At 40.5% G+C, this 27,988-nt stretch overlaps 1 protein-coding gene across 2 annotated transcripts; it reads right to left on the bottom strand.

Annotated features, from left to right (window-relative positions):
• LOC148022170 (tRNA/rRNA methyltransferase (SpoU) family protein) lies at positions 1 to 27,948 on the bottom strand. Of its 2 annotated transcripts, none has more exons than XM_087696710.1 (4): positions 27,550 to 27,948; positions 27,189 to 27,369; positions 26,895 to 26,945; positions 1 to 852 (listed from the first exon to the last, which is right to left on the bottom strand). In XM_087696710.1, exons 1-4 carry the CDS (start codon positions 27,882 to 27,884, stop codon positions 448 to 450), a joined length of 972 nt encoding a protein of 323 aa, XP_087552836.1. In that variant the 5' UTR covers positions 27,885 to 27,948; the 3' UTR covers positions 1 to 447. The 2 variants fall into 2 exon arrangements, with proteins under 2 accessions (XP_087552836.1, XP_087552835.1); XM_087696709.1 differs by having other exon boundaries at positions 2 to 852; positions 27,069 to 27,369; positions 27,550 to 27,947.
• Between the last annotated feature and the right edge of the window lie 40 nt (positions 27,949 to 27,988).

The following is a 27,988-nucleotide window of genomic DNA, read 5'->3' on the forward strand; positions in this document are numbered from 1 at the left end:
CTCAAATGGCATGTGACTTGATATTAGAAATACCAATATATAACTTCTTTCTTACCACAAGGACATATCCGTTCTATACTTAGTTTAGTCCCTTCGAGCTCAATTGCTATGCATTCCATTCAATAGATACATTTAGTTTGGATAAGTTCTCTATTGAGAATTTGAGAGCTAAGGACTGTAAATATGATGTTAGGCTAACAGAGGAAGTTAGATTATCATTGTGAAACAGAGTTTCAGCTATTTTCCCTCTGTGAAATATTACAAAATGAGAGTTTCAGCTGTATATAAATTTTCACATGGTGCTCTACTTCTTGCATAACTCATTTGGATATGGGCTACAACCAGAAAAATACGAGCTGCAACCAACTCACCAAGGTAATTGCTGTGTTTTGTGAGTTGAATAAGAGGGCTCCTTTTGGCAAAGAATTTTCCACGGCAAATTTGATCTCAGTGAAATGAATTATGGAAATTCTCTGGCTTCCACTTCTGTAACATGAACAGAAAGATGCCCCCAGCCACTGCAACATTGAGTGACTCAAATTTACCAGGCATTGGTATTGAGATGAGATTGCAGGCTGCTCTGACATCTTCTGATAGACCTTGGCCTTCACTACCTAGAATCAAGCATAAGGATTCTTCTTCTGCAATAATTGACAGACTTGCAGTGTGCTGATTGCACTTAGTCTGGTGAGGCTCACCCGCAAACAATTTAATCCTCTTTGAAGCTAGAAAAGGCTGAAGCTGACTCCAGTGGCCAACAGCTATAGGGATCCAGAAACAAGATCCTCTAGAAGCTCGCAAGGCCTTTTCATTGAAAGGATCACAACACCCATTCAATAGGAAGATTCCATCCTGCAGAATGAAAGGATTGGAATAAGACTCATTCCTATGGTAGCATCACATGCTTGATAGAGATGCACACCTTTTCCACTAAAAACCATATTTTTTAAAAATATTCAAAGTTATCTTTCTGATCGCATCTTTTGAAAACAGTCAACATTATCTTTCTGAAACTTTACACTATAATTGATCCATTCCACACTCCAACACATGGGTTTCTCCCAACAACATGCAAGTGAAATTATTTGTTTCTTCATTAAAATCTTGTGCACATGGACTGTGGCATGGTTTGACTCACTAACATCATCATCATCTTTATGATGCAGACAATTCAATGTATTTTCACATGTTCTCTCACCTGCCATCCACCATAAAGAACAAAAAGCTGTTGGAGAATAGAAGTTTTAATAGAATCAAAGCAAAACTCCTAAGCATGTGTTATTCTTCTAGTCAATGATGATCATGAATGGCCTGCTGATTCTCTCGTGGAGCATTGCTTTCTTTAAAATCATCAGTAACATATATTTATGAAAAACTCACTGTATTAGCTATCAATCTGGCATGAAGACCCTCTCATCAACTCAATCCAATGTGTCACGTGTGTGTGTGTGTGTGTCTGTGTGTGTGTGTGTGTGTGATGTAAGAGAAGGTGTTAGCTTTTCTCATGTCACTAGTTTAGGCATCCTTTAGTGAGCACTATTGTGCATTTCAGTGGACCATATGTTGGCACATTTAGGGGGCCATTGGGCAGCTTCATTCACATGGGCTGACTTGCTGCGCTACATCATTCCATTGTTGTCCATGCTCATTGAAGGGATGACCATGGGAATCCTTAGATAGCTTCACAATGGGATCAAGTGGAGTGGCCACATGCCATGTCTGATCAATGCAGCACCATTCCACTAACTAAAGGCGGTATTTCTATCAAGACATAAAAATTTCAACCCCGTATCAAGCTACCTCCATGCCTAAAAAGATCATCTCAAGTGCAATGCAAAGCTCTGCCTTTATATGTGCAATGCTGGCAAAATCTAAACTAGTGATGAGTAAGTTGTCAATATACAACAAAATATAGTTGACCCCCTCTAAAGTGGTTTTGATATACAAATTCAGATCATATGAGGTCAAATGGTAGCCATGAGTTTGGAGAAACTCAACCGTCCTATGGAACAATAAACATGGGGATTGCTTCAGCCCATAAAGCTTTCTATAAGGAGACAACTTGGGAGGCTCTTCCACATATACTTCATCATCTAAATAACAATCCACAAGAGCACTTGGGATGTCCATCTAATAGAGTGGCCAGCCACAATGAACGGCCTATGTTACTAATGAACAAAAGGATGTCAACCTCACAGTGGAGGCAAAGGCCTCTTCATAATCAATGCCTTGTTCTTGTCGAAACTCTTCCACCACAAGGTGAGTCTTGTACTTATCCAAGGTTCCATCAACTTTCTGACCAAGTGCCAAAGAATATCTCAAAGGGAGTCTTCTAAGGAACCATTGTAGTCAAACATTAGTTAAGGATGTATACTAAAGAGTTAGCAATTAGTTCAAAGGCACTGAAGGAGCGCTGCTACAAACAACATAGTGCATGCCATGTTGATCACTATCTGATTCCTACGCTCTATGACTCCTTTCTAAGAAGGAAAGTAAAGGTAAGTTGGGGAAAAATGTTATACTCAATGCCCCACCCTCGAAAGGTGCTACCAATGATCCATGGTGCTCTAAGTTGTAAGGCCCCCATTATCAGGAGAAGCAATGTATGAGCCTAAGACATTGATTAAGTCTTGACTTGTATGTTAGATGAGGTCTATGTGACAGGATGGCAAAAAGGTGACCTTTGTGGATCTAGTCTTTGGGTTAAACAAAGTGGTTATGCCGGTAGCAACTCGAAATACATAGCATCAAGTTGTGGAGTATGGGAGTTATCAAGAACCCCTACTTTGGGGTTCAAGGTCCGTGAAAGTGGTTTGTAGCAAGGGGGTCTTAGGGGGGCTGCTACCATCCGAAAGCAGCGTGCCTGACCCAATGGTGAGGGGAATATTCCTCGGCAAACTAAAATAGATTTATAATATGGTCAGATAAGCCAACCAAACTATCTTCTCAAGCTATAAAAGGAAAACCCTTTCAAAGCTATCATTGATCTTTCACCCAATCACAGTTCTTCCAACTAGCCTTAAGCTCTTCACCTATCATCTCTTTGGATAGCCATCTAAGTTTCACACTAGAAGCGTATGAGTAGACAAAGCGATCTTTGTATCAGTTTGTTTGGAATTAAATAAGTATCTGTTCTTCTCATATTTGTTGTGTATTCTCTACTCCTTGTTCGGATTTTGTTCATTGCGCCATGTAATTTTTACAAGAAACGCCAAGCTCATGTAAGGACCTAGAAAACTTGTGGGATACGAACTCGTCACAAATGTCACTCCTCATGGTACCTGTACGAATACCCCTCTAGTTTTGTACAAGACTATCCAAGTAGAAAAATATGCGAAGGCATCAAATTTCTTATTTACAAAGTAGACCCATATATATCTCAAAAAGTCATCCGCAATCAAAAACAAGTACAAATGCACCATTAATCACAGTAGTGGATACTAGCCCACAAAGATCAACATGAATCAACCTACCAGACTCCTAAACTCTATGAGTGGACTACTAACGAAATGGAGTGTGGTGCTATTTCTCAAGCTAACAAGCTTCATAGACATCCTTGAACACTTTCAAGTATGGAAGGTAATCAACCATCTGACGGTGCCAAAACTCGTATAGAGAGTCATACCTAAGATGTCCTATGCAAAAACACCAAAGACGCTTAACATTTGTCAGTTTTCTAGTGAAAGCTAGGGCATGAAATCAATAGATCTCAAAGCTCTCTACGGCCATTTGGGAGAGAAAATTGGTCATCATAGAGGGCATTAGGTTGTATCTTGCCACAAGCAATCACTAAACCAATTGTGGAATCACGAACTTTGAATGCAATCGCAGTAAAAAGTACCACTCGCTCCAATAAGCTAAGCTACTAGACAAATAAGGATTCACACCAAGCAAGGGAACATAGTAGACATCGTACAACATAGCAAGATTAGGGCCAGTCAATATCAAACATGAGGCAATCTATCATGTTGTAGACTAAATTCTTTGTGTAGAAAAAGAAGAAAAAGATTCAGCTCTACTTCTCTATGTGCTCAAGTCTCCATTGTGTGTGTGCTCTTGGTTGCTTCGCATCTCTCTCCTCTTGTCTCTTTATATAGTATTAGAGTGTCCCACGATTGTGCGGAGCTCAATAGAAGGCTAAGGTGAAGGCGACGAAGTATGACAACAAACAAGCAAGCAACGGTAAGAAGCTCTTCCATCTTATTCGATTTGCCTTGGAATATAGCCACACGAGGCTCCTGAGGCTAACAAGGGTACAATCTCTAATTGCAATAAAACTTAGTGAGCTCAAAGAGCAATGATTTTTGCCATTTGAGGCAATTTGGCCTTTGTTTTGATCCTATAAGTTCGCCAAAAGCAATTTTTGGATATATTGCAAATTCGGTTATGTTTTACCATTTACAAATACAGAGGTTACAGATTTTGGATCTATAAGGCTTCAAGCATTTGCTAGGTTGCAAACACAAAGGGCATCTGCATACAAATTACATATTGCAATTCTTGTTGTACAATCAGTAAAAAAGACTACGTGTTTTGGTTGTAGTGTACCTAGTATAGGCTTGGTTGCAAATTACAAGTTTTGCAAGGTTGCTTGTCTTGTCAAAATGCCTAATAATTTTAACCAAATTGTCAATGAGAAGCTTGATAACAATAATTATCCTATATGGAAGATTAGGATGATAAATTTCTTGAAGAGCAAAGACATTTGAAACTACATTAAAGAAGACGTGTCAGTGGCACTCAAAGATCCTCACCGAGAAACTACTATAGAACAAATAAAAGCTAAGAAAGATTGGAATCAAAGATAAAGTGATGTATCAACTATTTGTGAGCGTCACAAATAGTATAGTAGGCTATTTGCAAGAATCTGAAACCCCTGTATTACTTGGAAGAATTTGGCAAGGTTATTTAAGATAAACACAAAGGCCAGGAATCTGTAACTCAAGTCCAAGCTAAATCAAGTTAAAAGAGGAAATTTGTTCACCAATGACTATGCATTAAAAATCAAGAATATTGTGGAAGCTATTAGATCTATCAATGTAGCCGTTGATGATCATGATGTTAAGCAAGCATGTTTAGATGGACTTGGAGATGAGTACAAGAGCTTCAAGTCATCTATGAATACCACGAATAAAATCCCTAACTTTGTGATTTTTATTTCTATACTAATACTTGAGAAGAAGAAACTTGCCTTGGATTCCTCTTCTTCTCAAGGTAAGAGCAAATCTGAACAGGTGTCGCAGCATTTTATAAATACTATGATTGCTAATGATTCATCTAAAACGAAAGTATGGTATGTAGACTCATGTGCCTCTAACCACATAACTTCTTGTGAAGAGTGGTTTAGAGAGATGCGTAGTCCAAAGTCACCGGGCTATGTACAGATAGAGAATGATACAGGGCATCCCATTACTCACATTGGAAATGTTCCCTTAAGCATACAAGATGGTAAAACAAAGTACTTGGCAAATATATTGCATGCACCAAACTTAACTAAAATCTTGGTTTCTATTGGTCAAGTGGTGAAACAAGGATTGCAAGTTCGATTCATATATGATGGTTGTTATGTACGAGACCCTGAAAATGACTACAAGTTTATTGCAAAAGGTAAGCATAGTGGCAAACTATTTACTCTTAATGTAAGTCTGCCTAAAATGGATGTTGCTATATTTGCACAAGGTTCAAATGTTGTGACTAGCATTGAAATTCGACATAAAGCAAATTGGTCGTGTAAATGTACAACATCTGAAAGTATACAATTAAATCAAATGATGGATATGTTACTAAAGTTTAAAGTTGAGGGGATGCATACAATATGTATAGCATGTCACTTTGAAAAGCAATCAAGGCATGCATTTTCACATGAAAAGTATGTATGCAAGAAGCTACTTGAGTTGATACATTCTAATATGTGGGATCATACCAAGACTGCAACTTTGAGTGGTTGCAAGTATTATGTCTCTTTCATAGATAATCATACTTGAAAAGTATAGATTTATGTTATACATGAAAAAAGTGAGGTGTTCACTCACTTTAAAAGCTTTAAAGCTTGGTTGAGAAGGAGACACTGTCGCATATTAAATGCTGAAGGTCGAATGAAGGGGGAGACTACTTCTCCAATGAGTATTCTGATGTTTTTAAAGAACAATACTATTCATAGGCAATTTACATATAATTACACTCCGCAACAAAATGGAGTTGTTGAGCAAAACAACAGGTATAATGCAAAGGTGTCTTGAGCATTGATGTCTGGTGATTCCCCAATTACAACTTAGTTACATCAACAATATTTATTACAAAACTAAGAAATGCAAATTAGCTTACAATCTTGGATAATGGACACCCTGTTGGCCCCAAAATTGGTGCCCCTTGACAATCACTAAGCCAAATCTAAACCACACAATTGGTTTAGAAAATGAGTTCATGCAGCAACTTCCATGAAAACCATATTGGGATACAATGAGGTGCACATTACAATATGTTAGGTCTACACTTGACTATGCCTTGTTGTTGGACTTGCATGGTTACACAAATGCACATTGGGTAGATAGTATTTCAAATAAGAGGTCTATCAATGGAGAAACAGCCTACAGTTGCATTATCTAGTAGTGAGGCAAAGTACAAGAATACTACGGTAAAGCATTTGGTGATTTGGGGCTATAGGTAGACAAGAAGGTTATCATCTACTATAATAACCTTAATAGTATGCAAATAGCCAAGAACGTACGGACCAAACATATAGAGACCCATCACTGTTTCATTAGAGAGCCAATTCTAGCAAGTGATATTGACTTGGTTAATATCAATACAAAGGATCAAGCTGCAAATATTTTCACCAAGGCCTTGCAAGCTAAGAAGCTCCATTGTTTTAGGACTATGCTTGGAGTACATGAGCTCATACTAAGCTCGAGGGGAAGTATTAAGATGTCAAGCCTCACATGAGCTAGCATCCACTACACACCTTGGTGATATGGTAGGACCTTACTCACTAGCACGTTAGGTGACTAACATGAGAAATATGCCAGTGATTCTACAAAAGTTGGACCACACCCACGTAGTCTACTCTTGGCTATGGCATATTTATTGTACCACCTCATCTATCCTTAGCAAGTGCACACTTAGTGACCCCATATACATATATTTTAATACTTTCATATTAGTCTTTTATCATGTTGTAAACTAAGTTTTTTTGTATGGAAAGTAAGGAAGAAAAAGAAGAATATTGCAATCCTACATCTCTATGTGCTCAAGTCCCTAATGTTTGTGTGCTCTTAGTTGCTTCACCTCTCTCTCTCTCTCTTCTTGTCTATTTACATCAAGGACCTTGTCACACAAGCTTTCAAGTGTCCTGCGACTTATCACACCTCATGGTCTATACGGCTGAATATGACTGCCTCCTATGATCTATCCATAGCATCATCAATGTGAGGGATTGAAAACACATTCTTATCGTGGTTTTATTCAAAGCACGATCGTCAATGCACATACACCATAAACCATCTTTTTTTCTGCACCAAAAGCACAAGAGAATAAAAAGGAGATGAGCTAGGCTGAATCAACCCTTTTTCTAACAGTTCATTCACCTAATTCATTATCTCCTCTTGTTGTGTTGCACTAACTTTGTAGGGCGGCTTATTAGGCGGGCTATTTCCAAGGATAAGATCTATGCTATAATCTTCATGTCTTTCAAGCCATAGCTGCCTTGGAAGTGATTGAGAGAAGCAATCAGCATACATTTTTTGAAATGACATGCGATCTTTTTCAAACTTTAAAATATTTCTAACATTCTCACTATCATCTTTATCCTTGGTAAAAACCATGTATGCTAAAAGAATGGTAGTTGCTGCAGATACACCAGGGATAGATTCCCCTTTCAACTTGATATCAAGCGTGAGTGTCTTTTCCTTATGCTGAATAGTAATCTCTTTTGCACATGAATCAACATTGTATGTATACAGTGACACAATGGCAAACCAAGCGACGCATCAAAATCCTCAAGTTGAGCAATGAAGAACTCTTCGTTGTCCATATATCCTTAAATATACAATCGAAGCTTTCCAATGAGCAGTGTAATGGGCTCTGCATGGCCTTTACATGCCATTCAAACTTCTCCCATGGGTCCCAACTTATCCTCTCTGATGCCTACATAGGCTGGCATGTCTATAGAGACGAAGTTGACTTGTGCACAATTATCAATGCATGCTATTTTGGCCCATGCTCTACACAACTCGGTAACATCATCATTGGGCCAATCACTAACAATATTGGGCACCAACCCCACTAATGTTGTGGGCTTCTTTCCCTTAGGATCTCCCTAATCTTTTGATTTTCCAACTTACTACCTATTAGGATAGTCCCTTGCAATGTGACCCTCCTTTTTTTTTAAAAAAGCATGTATAGGCAGTCATAAATTCTCTACATTGTGCCAATGTTTTAGAGCCCTTTCTTTGCTGTTTTGGCCTTCAAACTAATTTTCAGATTTGCCCCTTTTCTCAGCCTTAAAACTTTTTATTCAGCTCTTCTCCACTCTCTAAGAAGGCTAAATCCTTCCCATGTAGCAAAACATATGTTGTAGCAACAGTCTCTATGAGTTGAGACATGCTAGAGACGATGGATTTTATATAAAAATCGCTAATTTCTTTAGGAAGCCTACAAACATATTTTTCCACTTGCTCATGAAGAGATACAAGGCGATCAGAAGTAACGAGCAACAATGCATCCCAAAACTTCTTATTGTAATAGGGCGATCAAAAGTAACGGCCAACAATGCATCCCAAAACTTCTTATTATATTGCTCCAAATTCTTGCATTCCTTAGCATCCAGCTTGCTCCAAGCTATCATGATGTCCATCTCAAAGGTACTTATCAACCAATTCGATGCAAACATTTACTTGAATCGCCCCATGTTGATGGTGCTCTACCTTGCATCAAAAGCGTGGACCACCATTGCAATGCATTCCCCTTCAAGAAAGTGATTGACTTTCGAAACTTAGAGGATTCGGGAAAGTTTCCCCTTGAATAGACTACATCAAACTACTAAATGAAAGTCAAAGCTTTCAACCTATCTTGTGCACCACTAAAGGACTTGTTGGGTGTAAAGGCCTCTTACGCTCTCCCATGTATATATTACTTTACATATGTAAACTCACCCTAGCAGGTATAAGTATACCGTACCCTAAGTATAAATACATTCTTTTATTCTTTGTATGTACCACACTGGTACACACCTATCTATCAACTCACTCTCTCACACTCGCTCACTGTTCACTAAACTCCTGTTGCAGCTTCATTGACGTGTGTGCTCTCTCTACTTCTGCTCGTACTCATCAAACTGGTATCAGAGATGATGGTCCACGCAAGCAGCTATAATAACACCGAAAGTCACAAGGAGTAGTCGCCAATTGCACGCAACAGCCACAATCGGTGCACAGGCCCTAGCTCTAGGCAGCGACGGTCGTCAGGCCCAGGTAACACGCAAGCAACACAGGACCAAGCGAGAGATGTTGACATGGGATCAATGCCAGGCCGCTAACAGGCTACGGGGCTATGGAAAAAGGGTAACCAAGTCGACGGGGCTAGCACGCAGGGCTGGGACGGATCAACATACGCCAGGCGGGAGTGCAACTAGTCGACGGCGACCAACACGCGGCATCAGACGGGGACCAAGCGACTGATGCACTACATGTGACGGGAGCCACGCGGGAGATGGGCAGGTAAACAACCTTTATTTTTAATCAAGAATTTTTTGTTTCTCTCCCTTCTCTACTGGGCATTCATACGCATAATCACAGAACATAAATCTGTGCAAATTTACTCCTGAAATTTTGGGGCTCTTCTCAAATTTGGTACCGGACACATATTTTAGTGACTCTTGACCCATAAATTTCAAACATTAAGTACACGAGCCTTGGAAATTTTGGGGATTTTCAAGTGTAAGTGAAATTTTTCTCGGCTAAGCCAATTTCTTTGAAGTTTGTGCACTCTTGGGTCCGAAAATTTGGAGCTTTTGCAAAATTCGCAAAATTTCTGCCACATTTACCCGCATTTTGTTGGAGCTCAGCTGGATGCAACAGAAGTCCGAGCGTGAGAGTGTCGACTAGTGAGAGAGAGAGAAGAGTGAAAGTACAATTCAATATGAGTGTACCAACAATGTGTTGGTACACAAAGAATAAAATGTATTTATACTTAGGGCACGTAGGGTTGCATTCACATGTACAAATAAATAATGTGCGTGTACTATACACAGAAGGTTAAACAGGCCTTTATCCCAACAACCTCCCACTTAAAGGTCCGAAGTGAACCTCGAACCAACTCCCACTAGTCATATACGATGCTCCTGCTAAGCTTTGCTTAGACTTTTAGTGAAAACATCTGTAGGGTTGTCTTGTGTTTTGATCTTGGTCAATGTGATTTGACCATCTTTCTACACTTTCTTTTTGTACCCTTTAGGCATCGAAGAATACACTTGACAGCCTCCCAATGTGTTTTGCCAGGATTTGATATAAACCTGCTAACAACTCCCACTGCATGAGAAATGTCTGAACAAGTAGCAACCATAGCATACATAAGAGAGCCATAAGCTGATGCATAAGGGACTCCCTTCATAGCATTTGCTTCCACATCATCTTTTGGGTTGTTAGCTTTACTAAGCTTAAGATAAGGAGGTAAGGGTACCCCAAAAGGCTTAGCTTCAGCCATGTTAAATTTGTCCAATACCTTTTCAATGTACTTTTCTTGAGATAAAACAGCAATTTCTGCATTCTATCTCTGCGAATCCTCATGCCCAAAATATGCTCTGCATTCCCTAAATTTCATGGAGAAAGCTGATTTCAGCTGATTTTTGAGAGCATCCAAGCTAGTCTTTCTTTTTCCAACTAGCAACATATCATCCACATACAAAACAAGTATGATGGGGCTGCCATCTGTATCCTTTTTCATGTACAAGCAATGATCTGCATGGCTGCGTATAAACCCATGAGATAGCATAAAAGTATCAAACTTTTTGTACCACTACCGTGGTACTTGCTTCAACCCATACAAGCTGCGTTTTAGTTTACACACCATCTACTCTTTTCCAGGAACTATAAAGCCCTTGGGCTGTTTCATGTAGATTTCCTCATCAATGTCACCATGCAAGAAAGTTGTTTTTACATCCATTTGGTACAGCTCTAAATCCAATACAACAGTGAGAGTAAAAAGCACACGTAGAGTGGTCATCTTCACAACACGTGAGAAAACCTCTTGGAAGTTTTATTGTAAAAATTTTGGGGCTTTCCACATTGGTAATGCATTGTGAGTCGATTTGAGATTGGACACTGAAATTTACAGCAGATTCATTGCTAAGTGGGGAAAATTTGAGCTTTGGATGTTTCAAATGTTGTAAAAGGGCAGCTTCTCTTGGTATATGTATTGTTGAATGCTCATTATGCAGTGAAATAGTGGTATGTACATCATTTGGATTATTGTATTGGGGCATTCTAGTAATGTATTACTGAAGTGGGAGTTGTAATTAATGCAAATGTATCAAATTTGATTCATGTATATGTTGTAATTAGTACTTGAGACTGAAATTGCAACTAAACATCTACTTCTTGGACACCTTGGAAGTACAAGTGTGTGTACTTGCTATTACATTCAGCAACCTTGCTAAGCATTCAGCCCTTTATTGCAGTTGTTTATTGCTGAAGATGGTTGGTAGTGCATCTACATCTAACACAAAAAATCTCTTTGAGATTCGTAAATTCGATGGCAATGGCTTTGATCTTTTGGAAAGATCGTATGTAGGGTATACTCATTCTAAAGAATTGTGATGATGCTTTAGCAAAACATAAGCATGTTGCTTTGCCAGATGAGGATTGGGCTAAAATGAATAAAAAGGCCATTACTTACATTAAAATGGCAATCACAAATGATAGCTTAGTTGATATAAAGGGGCTTGATACTGCCTGTGCAGTTTGGGAGAAACTCAAGGCTACATATGAGAATACAATTCCTGTCAATCAGGTACATCTCATGCAAAAGTTAGTCAACTTGAAGCTTGATGAGCCTAAGCCTGCCTCAAAGCATTTGAATGCTTTCACTCGTATTTTGGATCAATTAGAGAATGCAAGCTTGCCAGCTTTTAATGCGACTATCTTCTTGCTCATGACCTTGCCCGATTCATGAAAAGCATTGGTTGTGTCATTGAGCAATAACTCCAACTTAACATTTGATGGTGTGCATGGTTTTATTCTCAATGAAGAGATTAGACGCAAGGCAAGTGGGGAAAACAATGGATCAGCCTACAATGTAAGAGGAAGAACTGAAAAAAGATTTAATGCTGCAAATAAAAACAAAAATCGTAGCAAAAGCAAGGAAAAACAGCAAGCTATAACTTATTATCAATGTGGTCGCAAATGGCATAAAAAGCCCAATTGCAGGTACCTTAAAAAGGAACAAGAACGCAAGAAGCAAGCTAATGCAAAAGACAAAAAGAATGAAAAGAATGGCAGCTCTACCCCTAAAGACACAATAAAAGCAAATGTGGTAATCTAGTGTTGTTATTGAGGAGATAAAAGAGAATAAAGATGCTAATTTGCTCGTTGCATTTTCAGATCCACATGCTATAACAATGGAGGACATGTATATCACTAAAACAGATTTGATAGATGCCTTGTAATCAACTCATGATGGTTTATCACAATCGTGGATTATTGTCAGTGGTGCTTCATTTCGTGTAACTCCATCTTTGGAGTGTTTTTCTTCTTTTACAAAAGGTAATCTTAGAAAAGTCTACCTTAGCTACAATCATGCATGTGATATTGAAGGAATGGGCACCATACACCTAGCTCTTGAAAATGGTCAAGACTTGATCCTTCATGATGTTAGGTATGTACCTGGCATCAAAAAGAGATTGCTTTCTGTTGGGTGGCTAGACAGCAAAGGTTACTTCACTACTTTTGGTAGTGGAATGTGGAAGATATAGAAAGGGTCTATGCTAGTCACTAGAGGTGGTAAAAGGGGACTCTATATTATCTCTACTGCAAGGCACTTCCTGGAAAATTTATTGCAATTGCTGAAGTGCACTCACACATGGAGTTATGGCACAAGCGTCTTGGACACATGAGCCAAAAGGGTTTGCAGGCACTTTCTTCACTTGGAAGAGTTGATGTGAAAAACTCAAAGCTTGACTTCTATGATGATTGTGTTGTTCTGGATAAACATGTAAAGAGTCCATACTCTCATGGAGCCTCTAGGAAGGCATGTATCTTAGATTTAGTCCATTCTAAAGTATGCACCATGCCAATAAAAACTCATAGTGTTTTCTGCTATTTTGTGTCTTTTATTTATGACCATTCTAGAAAGCTATGGGTTTACTTGCTTAAGCAAAAAAGTGAGGCATTTTATGCTTTTAAAAGGTTTTATGCATTCGTTGGTACTCAAAAAGAGTTTAAAATTAAAATGCATAAGAATAGATAACGGGGGAGAGTATGCATCTAAAGAATTCAATAAAGTTTGCAATGCAAATGGGATTAAAAGGGAGCTTACAACTCCTTATAATCCGTCATCTAATGGTGTGGCTGAGTGAATGAATCGCACGCTATGTGAAGATTCGGTGTATGCTATCCACAGCTAATCCCCCGCAATTGTTTTGGGGAGAGGCACTTAAAACCACATTGTATATCTACAACTGATCTCCACACCGTGCACTTGAAAGTGGCATTCTTAAAGAGGTTTGGTCTGGCAAATCTGCTTCATATGAACACTTAAGAGTCTTTGGCTGCAAATGCTATGTACTTGACAAGAAATCTCATAAAGGTATCTTCGTGGGTTATGGAGATGAGGGTGAAATGGGCTATAGAGTTTGGATTCCAAGCATAAAAAAGGTGCTATGCAGCCAGAATGTGGTATTTAATGAGTCAAAGCTGCCAAAAAATGTCACATCTAATGACTTGGACAAAAAGAAAGTGAAATTTCAACATGATTAGTCACTTTAACAGCCATCAGCCATTGTGCAAGTGCTACGGAAGCTTTGCTAAAATCAAGCACCAAGAAGAGAGCCCTGCACATATTGTGTAGAAGAGAAGGAGAGGCTCAAGAAGAATCAAAAGGTGCCAACTTCCAAGTTGTGCAAGTGTTAGCAGGTTGTATACTGTGCAAGGAACCGTGATCTTGTTCCCAAGATCTACAAGTTAAGAATTGGTTTATGTGTAACGGAGAAGCTTGCTCCTTGTCAATAATATAACTCCACAAGGGGGTGGGGGACTGGCCCATCTTCCAGTCCCTAGTGTGTTGTCAATTCCTCTATCTCTCTCTCTTTCTCTCTACATCTTTCTTTTCTCTACGCCAGCATAATATTCACCATACATCTTTTAAGTATATAAGAAGTATTGGGTGTAAAGTCCCTTCGTCTCCGTGTAAACAGACTTATGGGTATGAACACACCCTTAATGTACCCTAACATATAAATACATTCTTTTTATTCTTTATGTACCATCACATTGGTACACCTATCTCTGAGTTCACTCTCTCTAACTCTCAGCTCAGCTTTGCTCTTCAACCAACGCCTTGACCTTGCACGCCATTGCGCACTCTCACACCCTTCAAACTGGTATCAGAGCTTAAGGCTTCGTGCGCTTCTCAAGACCACCAAAAGGATATGAGTAGTTGGCAACTCACAAGCGACAGTCAAGTCACAGGTGACACTGCAGCATGTGCAGGCGACTTGTTGCTTAGTGACAAACAATCCAGGCGGTGCACAGTCCAGGCGACAGTCAGGCGACCAGGCGGCAAGGCCGGCAGTGGACCAATCGACAGGCGGCTGCCTGTAACAGGTGGCACATGGCAGACAACTGGAGTTCGTATCCAGCGTGACGACTGGGACCAAGAAACAACCAGGCATTGGCGGGCGACTCCATAGTGCGACGATCGGAACCAGGTGCCGGCAAGCGATGATAGCCGTAGGGGTAGGGTCAACGGACCCCCCTTTTTTGTGACTTTGTCAATTTTTTTTTAATAAAAAGAAATAAAAATTTCTTTAATTTCAAAGTTACCCCCTTCCTCTTGACAAGGGTTCACGTGCTGGAGGCACAAAGCTCAGATTTGTGCAAGTTTATGCCCAAAAATTTGGGGCTTTTCCAGATTGAGTGTTGCTCATGCAAGATCGAGGCATCTGCGTCAAAAATTGTTGACATTGTGTACGTTTGAATTGGGGATTTCGCCAAATTTACTGAAATTTTGCTCATCCAAGTGAAATTTCTCAACATTGGACCCATAAAATTCGGGGCTTTTGCTGTATTGGCAAAATTTTGATCAATTGAGTCAGATTGGCTAACATTGGTGCACAATTGGACTCGAGAAATTTGGGGCTTTTGCAAAATTTTGTGAAATTTTGCTAAATTTGCCCATTTTATGCTTTCGGGAACATGTATTAATGCAATCGGGGCAGATTGGTCAGTGAAATTTTGGGGTTTTTACTGAAATCTGTGGATTTTGGCAAAGTTAATGCGTGAAATGCACTTTGGGAATATTTCTGAAACAATCTTGTTGCCATAAGCAGAGTGATTTGAGCATTTTTATCTCCCGCTTGTGTGATTTTGAAGAAATTGCAGAGAATTCTTGGTGTTTTGGGGTATCACAAGTTGATACGAGCACATATGTATGCAGTACACATGTTGGGCAGCTCCCATTGAGTTGATGTTTTGCTGATTATTCATGTTGCAGCAATCTTAGTGATCATTTCCAAATCTAGGATTGGTGCAGATGTATTTTTGGTGATATTGCTGAAGTGGGAGTTATCTGGCAGTGATGTATGCATTTATTGTATGCTGAAATTGCAGTCATACTGCTGAAAGTCATTCATTCTATTGCTATACATGTACTTGGACTGAATCTTGCTATTATTTGCTGAAAAATTAGGCTGAAATCAGCTGAATATTCAGCTCATTTTTGCTGTCATAAATTGCAGCATTGAATTTCTGGTGTATTGCTGAAAAATGGCTGCAAATGCTTCTAGCAGCAGTGACACAAAATCCCTCTTTGAAATCAAGAGGTTTGATGGCACTCGCTTTGACTTGTGGAAGGATAGGATGCAAGGTATTTTGTTTCTCAAGGACTGTGAAGATGCTCTCTTGGGGACTAAGCTTGCCGCTATGACAGATGTGGATTGGGCTAGACTTAATAAGAAGGCCATTGCATACATTAAGATGGCAGTGTCTGATGATGTACTTACAAACATCAAGCATCTTGATACAGGTTATGCTATATGGAAAAAGCTTAAGGACACTATGAAAATACAACTCCTGTGAATCAAGTGCATCTTATGCGTAAACTTGTGAACATGTTGTTGGATGAGTCTAAACCAACATCTGAGCATTTGAGTACTTTCAGAGGGGTTTTAGGTCAATTGCAGGACTCTAGTTTAACGGCTTTTGATGATAAATTGAAAGCTATTTTCTTATTGATGACTTTGCCTGACAGTTGGGAATCTTTGGTTGTGTCACTTAGCAACAACCCCGCTTTGACTTTTGATGGTGTTAGAGGTTCAATCCTCAAAGGAGAAATCAAAAGAAAGCCTAGTGGTGAAAGCAGTGGCTCAGCTTACCATGTAAGAGGCAAGTCTGAAAAGAGAGGTAATGCAGCCAGTAAAGGTAAAAGCAAAAGCAAAAGCAAGGGCAAACAGCAAGATGTCACATGCTATCAGTGTGGGCGTAAAGGGCATAAAAAGCCCAATTGTCAATACTTCAAGAAAGAGCAAGAAAGAAAGAAACAGCAGGGTGAGAAAAAGAAAGATGATGACAACTCTTCCAAGGCAAATGTTGCATCCAGTGTGGTCATTGAAAAGCTTCTTGACACCGAAGAGATACTTGTTGTAGCCTCATCTAATGATGCAAATATTATGGCAGCAACAGGTGATATGCACATCACCAAAAAGGAGGTAATTGATGCCTTACTTTCAGCTCATGATGGGCTGTCACAATCATGGATAGTGGACAGCGGTGCTTCTTTTCATGTTACCCCTACTTTGGAGTCATTTTCTGAATACACTACAGGTTGCCTAGGCAAGGTTTACTTGGGTAATAACTATGCATATGAGATAGAGAGTGTTGGCACCATTCACTTGGCTCTTGAAAATGGCCAAGAGCTGATTTTGCAGAATGTCGGATTTGTACCTAGCATAAAGAAGAGTCTACTGTCAATTGGGCATCTTGATGCTAAAGGATACTTTACTAAATTTGGTGGTGGATCTTGGAAGGTCCATAAGGGCGCTATGCTGATTGTTAAAGGCAACAAAAGGGGGACTTTATATTATTTGCATTGTAAAGCATTACCTAGCAAGTTCTTGGTTGTGGCTGAAGTCCATTCACAGATGGAGCTTTGGCACAAAAGACTTGGTCATATGAGCTAGAAAGGCCTTTAGGTTCTCTCCTCTTTAGGGAGATTTGATGTAAAAGGCTCTGGTCTCGAATTTTGTAATGATTGCTTATATGGAAAACAAGTAAAGTCTCCTTATTACTCTGGTGTCGTTAAGAAGTCTAATGCTCTTGACCTAGTACACTCTAATGTGTGCACTATGCCTGTTAATTCGTATGGGGGTGCACAGTACTTTGTTACTTTCATTGATGATTTTAGTAGAAAGTCATGGATGTATGCACTTAAGAGCAAAAAGAAAGTGTTGGAAAAAGTTTCATGCTTTTGTTACCACACAAAACGGGCTTAAGTTGAAAGCCATAAGAATAAATAATGGGGGTGAGTATGTCTCAAAAGAATTTAACAAGTTTGAGATGCATGGCATTAAGAGTGAGTTGATAGCCCGTTATACACTTTGTGAGAGAGTCAGATGCATGCTGTCCACAGCTAATCTCCCACAACAGTTTTGGGGAGAGACTCTTAAAACTGCAATTCATGTATGCAATCGCTCTCCCAATCATGCATTGGAAAATGGCATTCCTGAAGAGATTTGGTCTGGCAAACCTGCTTCATATGATCATTTGTGTGTCTTTGGCTGTGATGCCTTTGTGCATGTATCTGTAGAACAGAGGACCAAACTAGACATGAAATCCATCAAGGGCATCTTCATGGGATATGGAGACGAGGGAGAGATGGGTTATAGAGTTTGGCTTCCTCAGGGCAGGAAGATAATACGCAGCCAAGATGTAGTATTTAATGAGGCAAAGTTGTTGAAAAATGCTACACATGGTGATCTTGATAAAAAGAAGGTCAAATTTCAGCATGAACAGCCAGCCATTCAGCAGCCATTAGCTGAAAATTCTGTCCCTTTTGATGCTGAAAATGAGCAGCAACCTATTGTGCTACAGCCAAAGGATCATGGACAGCAAATAGATGCATAGGATGAAATAGGACAGCAAGAAGAACAAGCTGAAAACAGATTACAGCAGCAAGAAAATGCTGAAAATCAGCCACCTGGTGATGGTGTGCACATTCCTCAGGATGTAGGCCCACTGCCTGATAATACAGATCATCGGGTAAGACGGTCTACACGTGTCAAAAAGCAGCCACAGAGGTTTCAACCATCTTTGGATTACATTTTGTCGACTGATGAGGGTGAGCCTCTGACATTTAAGGAGGCACAGTCATGTGAAAACAAGAGAAAGTGGGAGCTTGCTATACAAGAAGAGATGAAGTCTCTATATGCAAATAACACATGAGAGCTTGTACCTTTACCCAAGGATAGGAAAGCTATTCCTAATAAATGGGTTTACAAAGTGAAATGTATTGATGGGAAGCCCAAGTATAAGGCACGGCTGGTTGCTAAGGGCTATACACAAAAGGAAGGCATAGACTTCCAGGAGGTCTTTTCACCAGTGGTGAAGATGACTACGCTCCGTGTTTTGTTTGCTCTCACTGCATCCTTGGATTTAGAGTTGGATCAGATGGATGTGAAGATTGCTTTTCTTCATGGTGACTTGGATGAAGAGCTGTACATGAAACAGCCAGAAGGATTTGCTATTCCAGGAAAAGAGCATTTGGTTTGTAAGCTAAAACGCAGCTTATATGGGCTGAAACAAGCCCCTAGACAATGGTACAAAAAATTTGATACCTTTATGCTCAGCCATGGATTTAAACACAGTCATGCAGATCACTGCTTATACACTAAAAAGGTTGATGATGGCAGCCTTATTGTGCTGGTTTTATATGTGGATGACATGCTGATTGCAGGACAGCATAAGAGTACTTTGAATGCTCTTAAAAGGCAGCTGAGTTCAGCCTTCTCTATGAAAGATTTGGAGGCAGCTGAACACATTTTGGACATGCGCATTAAAAGAGATAGAGGGCAGCATTTGTTGTTTCTCTCACATGACAAGTATATCAGCAAAGTACTTGACAGGTTTAATATGGCTGATGCTAAGCCTCTTGGTGTGCCTTTACCGCCACATACAAAGCTTAGCAAAGCTGATTGCCTTAAGGATTATGCAGCTGTAGTGCCATTAAGGGAATACCTTATGCATCAGCTTGTGGATCTTTGATGTATGCCATGGTTACAACTTGCCCTGACATTGCTCATGTAGTGGGAGTTGTTAGCAGATTTATGTCTAACCCTAGCAATCCACATTGGGAAGCAGTGAAATGTATCTTCAGATACTTGAAAGATACACAAGAAAAGTGTATATGCTATGGAAAGGGTACACTAGAGTTCCAAGGATTTTGTGATTCAGACATGGCAAGAGATCTTGACACTAGGAAATCTACCAATGGTTATGTTTTTACTTTGGCTGGTGGGGCTATCTCTTGGTATTCAAGATTGCAGAAAATTGTGGCACTGAGTACTACAGAGGCTGAATATATTTCAGCCACAGAAGCTTCTAAGGAAGCTATTTGGCTTGGCCATCTGGTCAAGGATTTTGGTCTTTCTTCACGTACTCCAGTGCTTGGTTGTAATAGCCAAAGTGCAGTATGTCTGGCTAAGAATGCCATGTTCCATGCACGTACCAAACACATAGATGTTCGGTATTACTTTATTCGACATGTCTTGGATGATGGTCTTGTCACACTGACTAAGGTCAAAACCCAAGATAACCCTGCAGATGTTCTCACTAAGTCTCTTGCAAAGGCTCAGCATGAGCATTGCATTCGTTTAGTGGAAGTTGGTTAGTTTAAAGGTACCACTTCGGGCCTTTAAGTGGGAGGTTGTTGGATGTAAAGTCCCTTCGTCTCCGTGTAAATAGACTTACGGGTGTGAACACACCCTTAATGTACCCTAACATATAAATACATTCTTTTTATTCTTTGTGTACCGTCACATCGGTACACCTATCTCTGAGTTCACTCTCTCTAACTCTCAGCTCAGCTTTGCTCTTCAGCTAATGCCTTGACCTTGCACGCCATTGCGCACTCTCACCCCCTAGAAGGTCGAGTGTGTATCTCGGATCTTATTACAGCTATGACTCCTCTTCATCAAGGTCCTCATTCTTGTTTATGCAAGTGAGCACTTGCTAATCTAATACCATGTCAGAAGTGGTGTAGCAATTGAAGCATAGATAAGTGCTGAAATAAATTGTTGAACACAAGACAAAAAAGAAAGAAAACAAAAGAACATTGCAAAGGAAGAGAACTTAGAGATATCCTCGGGAAATGGAATCGATATACCAAACATGAGAATGGCGTATACAAGTCTCTGGCTACTAGGCACTAGCATTGGCTCCCTCTCTCCCCAAAACTTATTGCAGGTGATAATATGATTAAATAAAGAGGGAGTTGGGTATATAAAGAAGAAAATAATTAATGCTAAAATAGGGGCACATCAGCCAACATAAAATACCCCAAATCAACATCATAATAACCATAATAAAATGCCTAAATAACCTAGCCATGCCCGCAGACTCACACATGAGCTATCTGGACTACCAACAGAACTGAGGATCCTTTGTCAATTCAGCAAAGAGATTTGCTATTGTCCTCGTCTGATCCTTGAACTAGTCATCAAATTCCTCTTCACTTTGCTGGTCATGAATCTCATTATGCCTTCAAGACCCTGTATCTTGCCCAACAGCAATATTTTCAGCTTGTTGTCCGTGGTCTGAGCCTTGTCCAAGATCACGCATTGCATTTCATTCATTCCCATGTGAATGTTCCATCCAAAGGCCCCTTGCTGTAGATGCAATCAACACACAAACTAGGCCAATTGCCCCTTGAATTTCACCCAGGACTTGCTCTAATTGGACCCCAACTGGCCAAATACTGCCCCAAATTCACAATGGATGGGCTGGCTTCTCAATTCCCTGATAATTCCACAAATTTCAAGTGCTGAATTCAATGTACGATGCCTTCTACTGATGGCACGAGTCTTGAGGTGGCTACTCAAACCTAATTTCTACAAAAATTTAGGGTTTACTACAGAATTTCCTCTATTGTCCACCAAATCAAGCTGAGATCTCTTGAGAATGGGCTGGAATAGGTGAGAGAATGCCACAGAGAGAGAGAGAGAGAATTCAAAAATTCCTCACAAGAAATGGCTGAATTCTACATGCAGCCTGTCAAGTCTGCCCCTCAAGCAACGCCCTAGTGCCAAAGAGGCCCAGACTACTGTCACCAGCCTCAAGAGGCTGTTGCTTGATCCCTAGGACCTCTAGCTACTGTCTCCTACATCAAATGACTGAAAATTGGTCTAAATTCTTATCTACAGCACCTTCTCTCTCTCTCTCCCAAGCTGGAAACTCTTTGAATGGCTGAAACCACCAAGCCCAAAAAATGCTCTCTCAATTTGCATGGGTATTTTTGCTAAGTGGCAATCTTCTAAACCCAATTAATTTCAACCCTTTTGACCCTACCCAAAACTAAATATGCCCATTCATAATTAAATTGGCTAGGCCATTTGCAACTTAGACTAGTCTCAACCTCTGTTGACCCTCAGATTGGCATTAATTAATTAATTAATGCCTAGTTTCTAATGTCACCATTGACACTTAGTGGCCAAACAACTCTCCCAAGGACTAACTAACCACCAAAGCCCAGCCGGCATAACTTATCACCACACTTGTCTTTGACACCCACTGCGTCCTTGGGGTCCTTGGCCTATTACCATGAAATAACTGCCATGTGTAACACATGCTTAACAACCTTGCACATTTGATCAATAAGTTAATCAAATGTTACTAGCAAGATTAAAGCTTCTCAAAATTTCACATCCCCGTGATAGTATCTCAGTTGGCTAAAGAAGCATGCCATCGAATCTCAACCATGTAACAACAAAGGAACGTACTAGAAATTTAAAAATTTATAGTCTAGAACATCTGAAGCACCAAGTGGTAGCATCCTCATAGAAACCTGAAGCTGAACACAGCAAGTCTCCAACATAACACTTGTAGATGAGTAAAGAATGTTTACATGCTGATCATTAGGAGGAGATGCCAAAGGAGCCATGATGAGGGAGATACAGAGAAGATGAAGAAACAAAAGGGATCTTCACGGAGAAAAGTATGCCAAAAATACAAACTCATGAGGATTGCACGAGTTCAAAGCAATAAAGAAAGCACATAAAGAAAAGATCAACAGTAACAAGAGTGTAGTAATGAGAATATGACAACCAGATGCACATGAACCCTCTCTAAATCCGAGCACTGTATCACAAGGTGAAAAGACAAACCAGACAACCAAAAAACAGCCTGAAACTTGTCGCCCAGCCTTGCACATAAGCAAAAGAGCAAAATGCAAAGCTGATCAGTAAAGCGTAGATAGTAGCTGCAGTAAATGCAATCACCTTGCAGAAAAAACAGGTCACCTCAACCAGCAGACACCAAAATACTGATGTGGAAGGGTCAATAACAGGTCCCCAGCCCTGAAACAGCCCCAAAAAACAGTAAACATACATGGCTGACTTCAAAATGCTAAGAAAAGAGCAGAAAAAACAGGCTGAAAATTAGCAAAGGAAGGTCGCCCAAGCTGTAAATCAATCACAGCAGCAAGGACAGGTCCAAACAGCACACAAAAAGTCAAAACTCAGATTTGAAACTGTGGGAAACAGCAGCAAGAACAATGAGCCTGCAATCTCATTACATGTGAGAAGTGGATGCAATGATGGAAGCGTGGAAAACTATTGTAATAGACTGCTGTGAACACAAGAGACAAAAGAAAAGAGAAACACTGCACAAGAAAAGAACATTGCACAAAGAACTCAAAAGCAAAGAGATGCTCAAGAAATGGAATCCATATACCAAGATATGAGACAATACAAAACCAATGTGAGTCATTGGTTGTGAAGGCACTAGCACCATCTCCTCTCTCCACACAGGACCTGTTAGATGATGAATATGATGACTGTGGAGAAGGAGCCTGAATAAATAGGCAAAAAGAATGCCATAAACAACAAGTCGGCTAGCATTTAATGCTAGTCGACCAGCATAAAATGCTAAAACAACCATCATAAAATGCCTAAATAATCTAGGACATAAACTAGTGCCCTAGCCCACTAAATCACATGCACAAACTCAACCATGAACTGACATATCTGCTAACAGAAGATATTAACCTAGCATTGGAATCCTTTTTAAATAACTATTTGGTTAGAAGTATAGCATGGGAACACTATGTAAGGCTATGTATCAAATATGAACACAGAGACCATTTTCATCTCTTCATCTAATCTTATTTGCCCGATTACACATCAGTTACTTTCAGCTTGCTATTCACTTGGTTTAAAACATCATTTTATTTGCTTTTGCATCTATTACTCACCTTGTAAAGAATCAGACATTGCCATTGCCTTGTGCAATCGGTAAGACCTTCCTATCATGGCATATGTTGATGTAAAGGCTCAAATCCACAAGTTTGATGGAAAAGAATTTTACCCATGGGAAGTATCAGTGAAATATAAAATGATGGAAAGGGGTTACTAGCCCTTCAAAGGGACCAAGACAATTGATCCATCCAACCCTATGGAGGTAGAAGATGATGAAAAACCCTAAGGCATAATAATATTGTGCCTAGATGAATCCCTAATCCACCACATTGATCAACTTGCAACTACAAAGGAAAAGTGGGATAAGCTCGAGAAATTGTATGGTGCACAAGGAAAGAACTCCAAAAACTTCCTCAAAATAGAGTTCTTCAGCTTAGAATATAAGCAAGGAGAAGGTTTGGGAAAGTTCATTTCCCACATAAAGGGACTAATGGCCCAATTACCTTTGGTCCAAGCTCCAATTTGCTTAAGAAAATGCCGTTGCAATACTTTTAAAAGTTGTAAGAAAAGTTTTTTCAACTCTTGTCACTACCCTAACAAATGTACCAAATCCTACACTTGAAGGTGTAATTCAGTCTTGTAAGGATAAGGAGAAAAGAAATCAAAAGGAAAACAGCACTAGCTCAACATCCACTTGAACAACCCCTAATCAACTATGTAATCCATTTACCTACTATGTAATCCAATGCCACCTTGGCATTGAGGGGGAGTGGTGTTAGTATTGTTGAGAAACCCTTCACCCGCAATTTGTGTTTTTGCGTTTAGGGTTTGCAGCCCCAAAAAGGGGCGCCACCCCAGACTAATTGTGCCTATTTATAGGCCAATCTCTCATTCATTCCTCACGGCCAATTCATTTAGTCCATTACCTTTTCTCTCCAACCTCTCCACTATCCTCACACCCCTTCGGGAGGACATTGCGGTTCGTGGTTCGTGGCTGTCTTCATCATCTTCCTTGTGCTATGACACCCTTGCTCCCTTGTATCACATTCACTCCATGATGCAGAACTTCATCATTCCATTCATCAAAGTTTCTTCTCTTCTCTTCTCTTCTCCATGTTTGCCGAGTTCACTTCGTGTTCCTCCCCACAAACCCTACTGTCTCACTGGTGCGTCATCTTTTGACATGATATCAAAGCTGATCTGCTCAAACAGTGGCAAAGATCCTCCACTCCAATAATGACAAAGATTGGTGGCGGGTTCGTCGGCATCCACTTCTCTTCTTCCTCCGCTACATAAAAATCTCGTTTTTGTAGGTTTCAGGTGTTTTCAGCTTGCTGTCCACACCCCTTTCGCAGAGGACATCGCAGTCTCAGCTGTCCCTTGCTGTCATCTACAGTCTGACACCTGTTTCCAACCTTCCACCTGTAGTTTGCAGCTATTTACAGCAGAGCGACTATTGCTGATCACTCTCCATTCAGAAAGTAATCTCGTTTTTGCAGATTTCAGGTATTTCAGCTTGCTGCCCACAGACATCGTGGTCCAAGCTAGCCATTGCTGTCTATAACAGCTTGGTGCATGTTTCCAACCTACCACAGACTGTTCAGAGCTGATTTCAGCATACTAACTACTACTGCTGGTTTTTTCAGCGTTTTTAGTATTTCTCTCCTGCAGCCTACGTCTAGTCTTTCTCTCTCCTCACCTGCGTTTTTAGTATTTCTCTCTCCTCACTTGCATTTTTCTATTGGTTGCAACCTTTTACTGCTGGTCGCATCCTCCTCCCACTAGCAGCTCGCTTCCAGCCCTTCCACTACCCTCCTAACCCTTGAGGCGGACATTGCAGTTCATGGTTCGTGGCATCCAATGCGCATTAAGTCCTTTCGAGCACATGGAGGATCAATTGGTGCTACAACCTCCTGGAGATCGTCACAATGCCAGCGGCAATCTTCTCCCACCTATTTTCGAGTGCAATGGCTACCATGGCCCGGGGTTCTACAGTCCGCTCCATCGAGAGAGACAGTGATTGTTTAATACCGTCTCCTCATCAGTCCACTCCTTCGAGATACAATGGCTACTTGACTCCTTCCTCTTCTTCGGCTTCCCGGTCTGCTCCATTGAGAAGTAGCGACTATTGCCCTCTCATTGCTCAGTCTGAGCCCCACACTTCATCCTCACATACTCAGGTTCGAGAGGCCACCTCTAAGAGGTTTTCACTACCACAGATACCTTCTTTGGCACAACCGGCGGCACTTCCTTCATCCTTAGACATTTCAAAGTCTGTAATCCGTGAGTTTTTGGATTCCCTATCTACCTCAAAGGGGGATTTAGAGGGGGATGATCTTTCTTTGTCCTCTGGGACTCCTATTCCTCTAGTTTCAAAGGGGGTCCCCACCCCCCCGCTCAATCCTTCGCACACCTTGACAGAGGCCTTTTACATTCTTCTTCTTCTACCCCTGGATGGGGTGGTTTCCTTCCAACGGTCATCTCACCTATTGATTCCCAGGATCCTGAGGATCTATCTAGATCGGGGCCTTGGAGGTTCAGTCGCGACTTGGTGATGAAGCCTTTGTATTCCTTCTTGCATGGATGCACGAAGCTAGTGACTTCTCTCTCGAGGTTAAGTTTCGGGTTCTCCAGTTCACTCTGCCTATTGTTTTTTACTGCAGGTTACCTTTCAAGTGGAAATCTTGGATCTTAGGGATACTCTATATCTTCTTCCTCCTCTTCTTTTTGCCTTGGTCACTTGGTCAGCATGGAGCCAACTCTAGAGATTGAGCATAGGCATATCCTTATAATTCTCGGCACCACACAAAGTCCGATATTCCTCCTACGTATGGCATGTTTCATCATTTTAGACTAGGGCGCTTAGGCAAGTGAACAATTTCCCCACAAGGGACATTGTCCAAGTGGCACTTGCTACACGAGCATTGATGAGAGTGTGCCTTAGTTGTACTTGAGCAACTTACTAAGCAATATCTTTTTCTAATACTTGAGCTCTCTTTTTCCTCTTATGCATACATTTTCATGTTTCCACTTTGATATTTTAACATTTTTGGGTCATTCTTCCGACAAGTCTTCAATTTTGTGTTTATTTGAATTTAATTTATAAAGGGTTTTGATGCTGTAGAAGAGTTTAAGGAATTTAGCTAATAATATGAGTCCTTTTTAGGCTAATTCTGAGATATCTTGACAAAAATTGTGATAAAAAACATTTTTTGGTTTGCGTAATTCACAAAACATGCAAGCAGGCCAGTGAAGTAATAGTTAGAGCTTGTATGAGTACCCAATTGAAGGCTGCAGCAGTGCGCAATAGAGTCCCTAAGTTGCCAGGGTCCTGTAAAGTAAAAGAACACATTAGCAGAACTAAAAATTAGCACACGAGGTGCCATCTGCAACACTACATGTTCTGACACCTAAAATCACAGGACAATCCTGGCAATATCAAAGTGCTCAGTACCTGAATGGTGTCCAGGACAAGCAACCGCTCTGGACTTGAGCACCACTTGGACAATGCTGACAAAGCATCTTCCTCATGCTGCAAGGAGATAAAAGAGATAGGCAGAGGCAGAAGGCCTACCATATTTATCTGGCTTGCAGACTCCAGTCCACAAAGCTTGTGCATTACAGGTGTAGTCACACGCACAACTCGTTTTGTGAATTCAGCGAGTTCTGGTGGCACCGTAATGTTCTCCAACACAAATAGGCAATTTAAAGAGGCATGGGCTCCAAGCTTTGAAGGCGCAATTGCACACAATTCTCTGAATATGTCAAGAGGAAAATACAGCAAGGGCTTCAGAAAAAATGCGAACGGGCTTTGATAAATAGCTTCTGCTTCTAGGTCTGCAAATACAACCTATTTAAAGATAGACAAGCAGCTGAAACACATGACATATAGAAATATTCCATTGTTTATAAGGAAAGAGACAAGAATATTGCACCTCAATGGCGCATCTCCTGTGATGACGACCAAGCCACAGTGATGCCGGTAAGACGAGCTTTCTCTCAGCTTCACAACATGCTTTACAAAGTCGTTGTTAATGCTGGAGAGGCGATCCACATGCGCTGGGAGCCTCTTTGGTCCTTGTTGTCCCGCCACCACATTTGTACTGCCACATGGCTGGAGCTGCACCATGGCGTCTGCACAGCAAGCCATCGCGAGCTTCTTCAAGCAAGAAGCTCTCAGTTCGGACCTTGTGGGAACACATGCCTTCGTCGACTGCTCTGTCTGCTGGCGCAGAAGCTGACTGTAAGTGGCCCCTAATCCCAGTGACATTTTTGGTCATGGCTCTTTCGCCTGTATGTTTTGTTTGCATGGTAACCCCAAAACAACTACACTAGTCGCTATTCTTACAATGCGCGGGGACCTTTTTTTGCATG

Source organism: Lygodium microphyllum, chromosome 17 (assembly GCF_053477565.2).
Source record: "Lygodium microphyllum isolate KBCC chromosome 17, Lygodium_microphyllum_v1.1.10, whole genome shotgun sequence".
Taxonomy (NCBI): domain Eukaryota; kingdom Viridiplantae; phylum Streptophyta; class Polypodiopsida; order Schizaeales; family Lygodiaceae; genus Lygodium; species Lygodium microphyllum.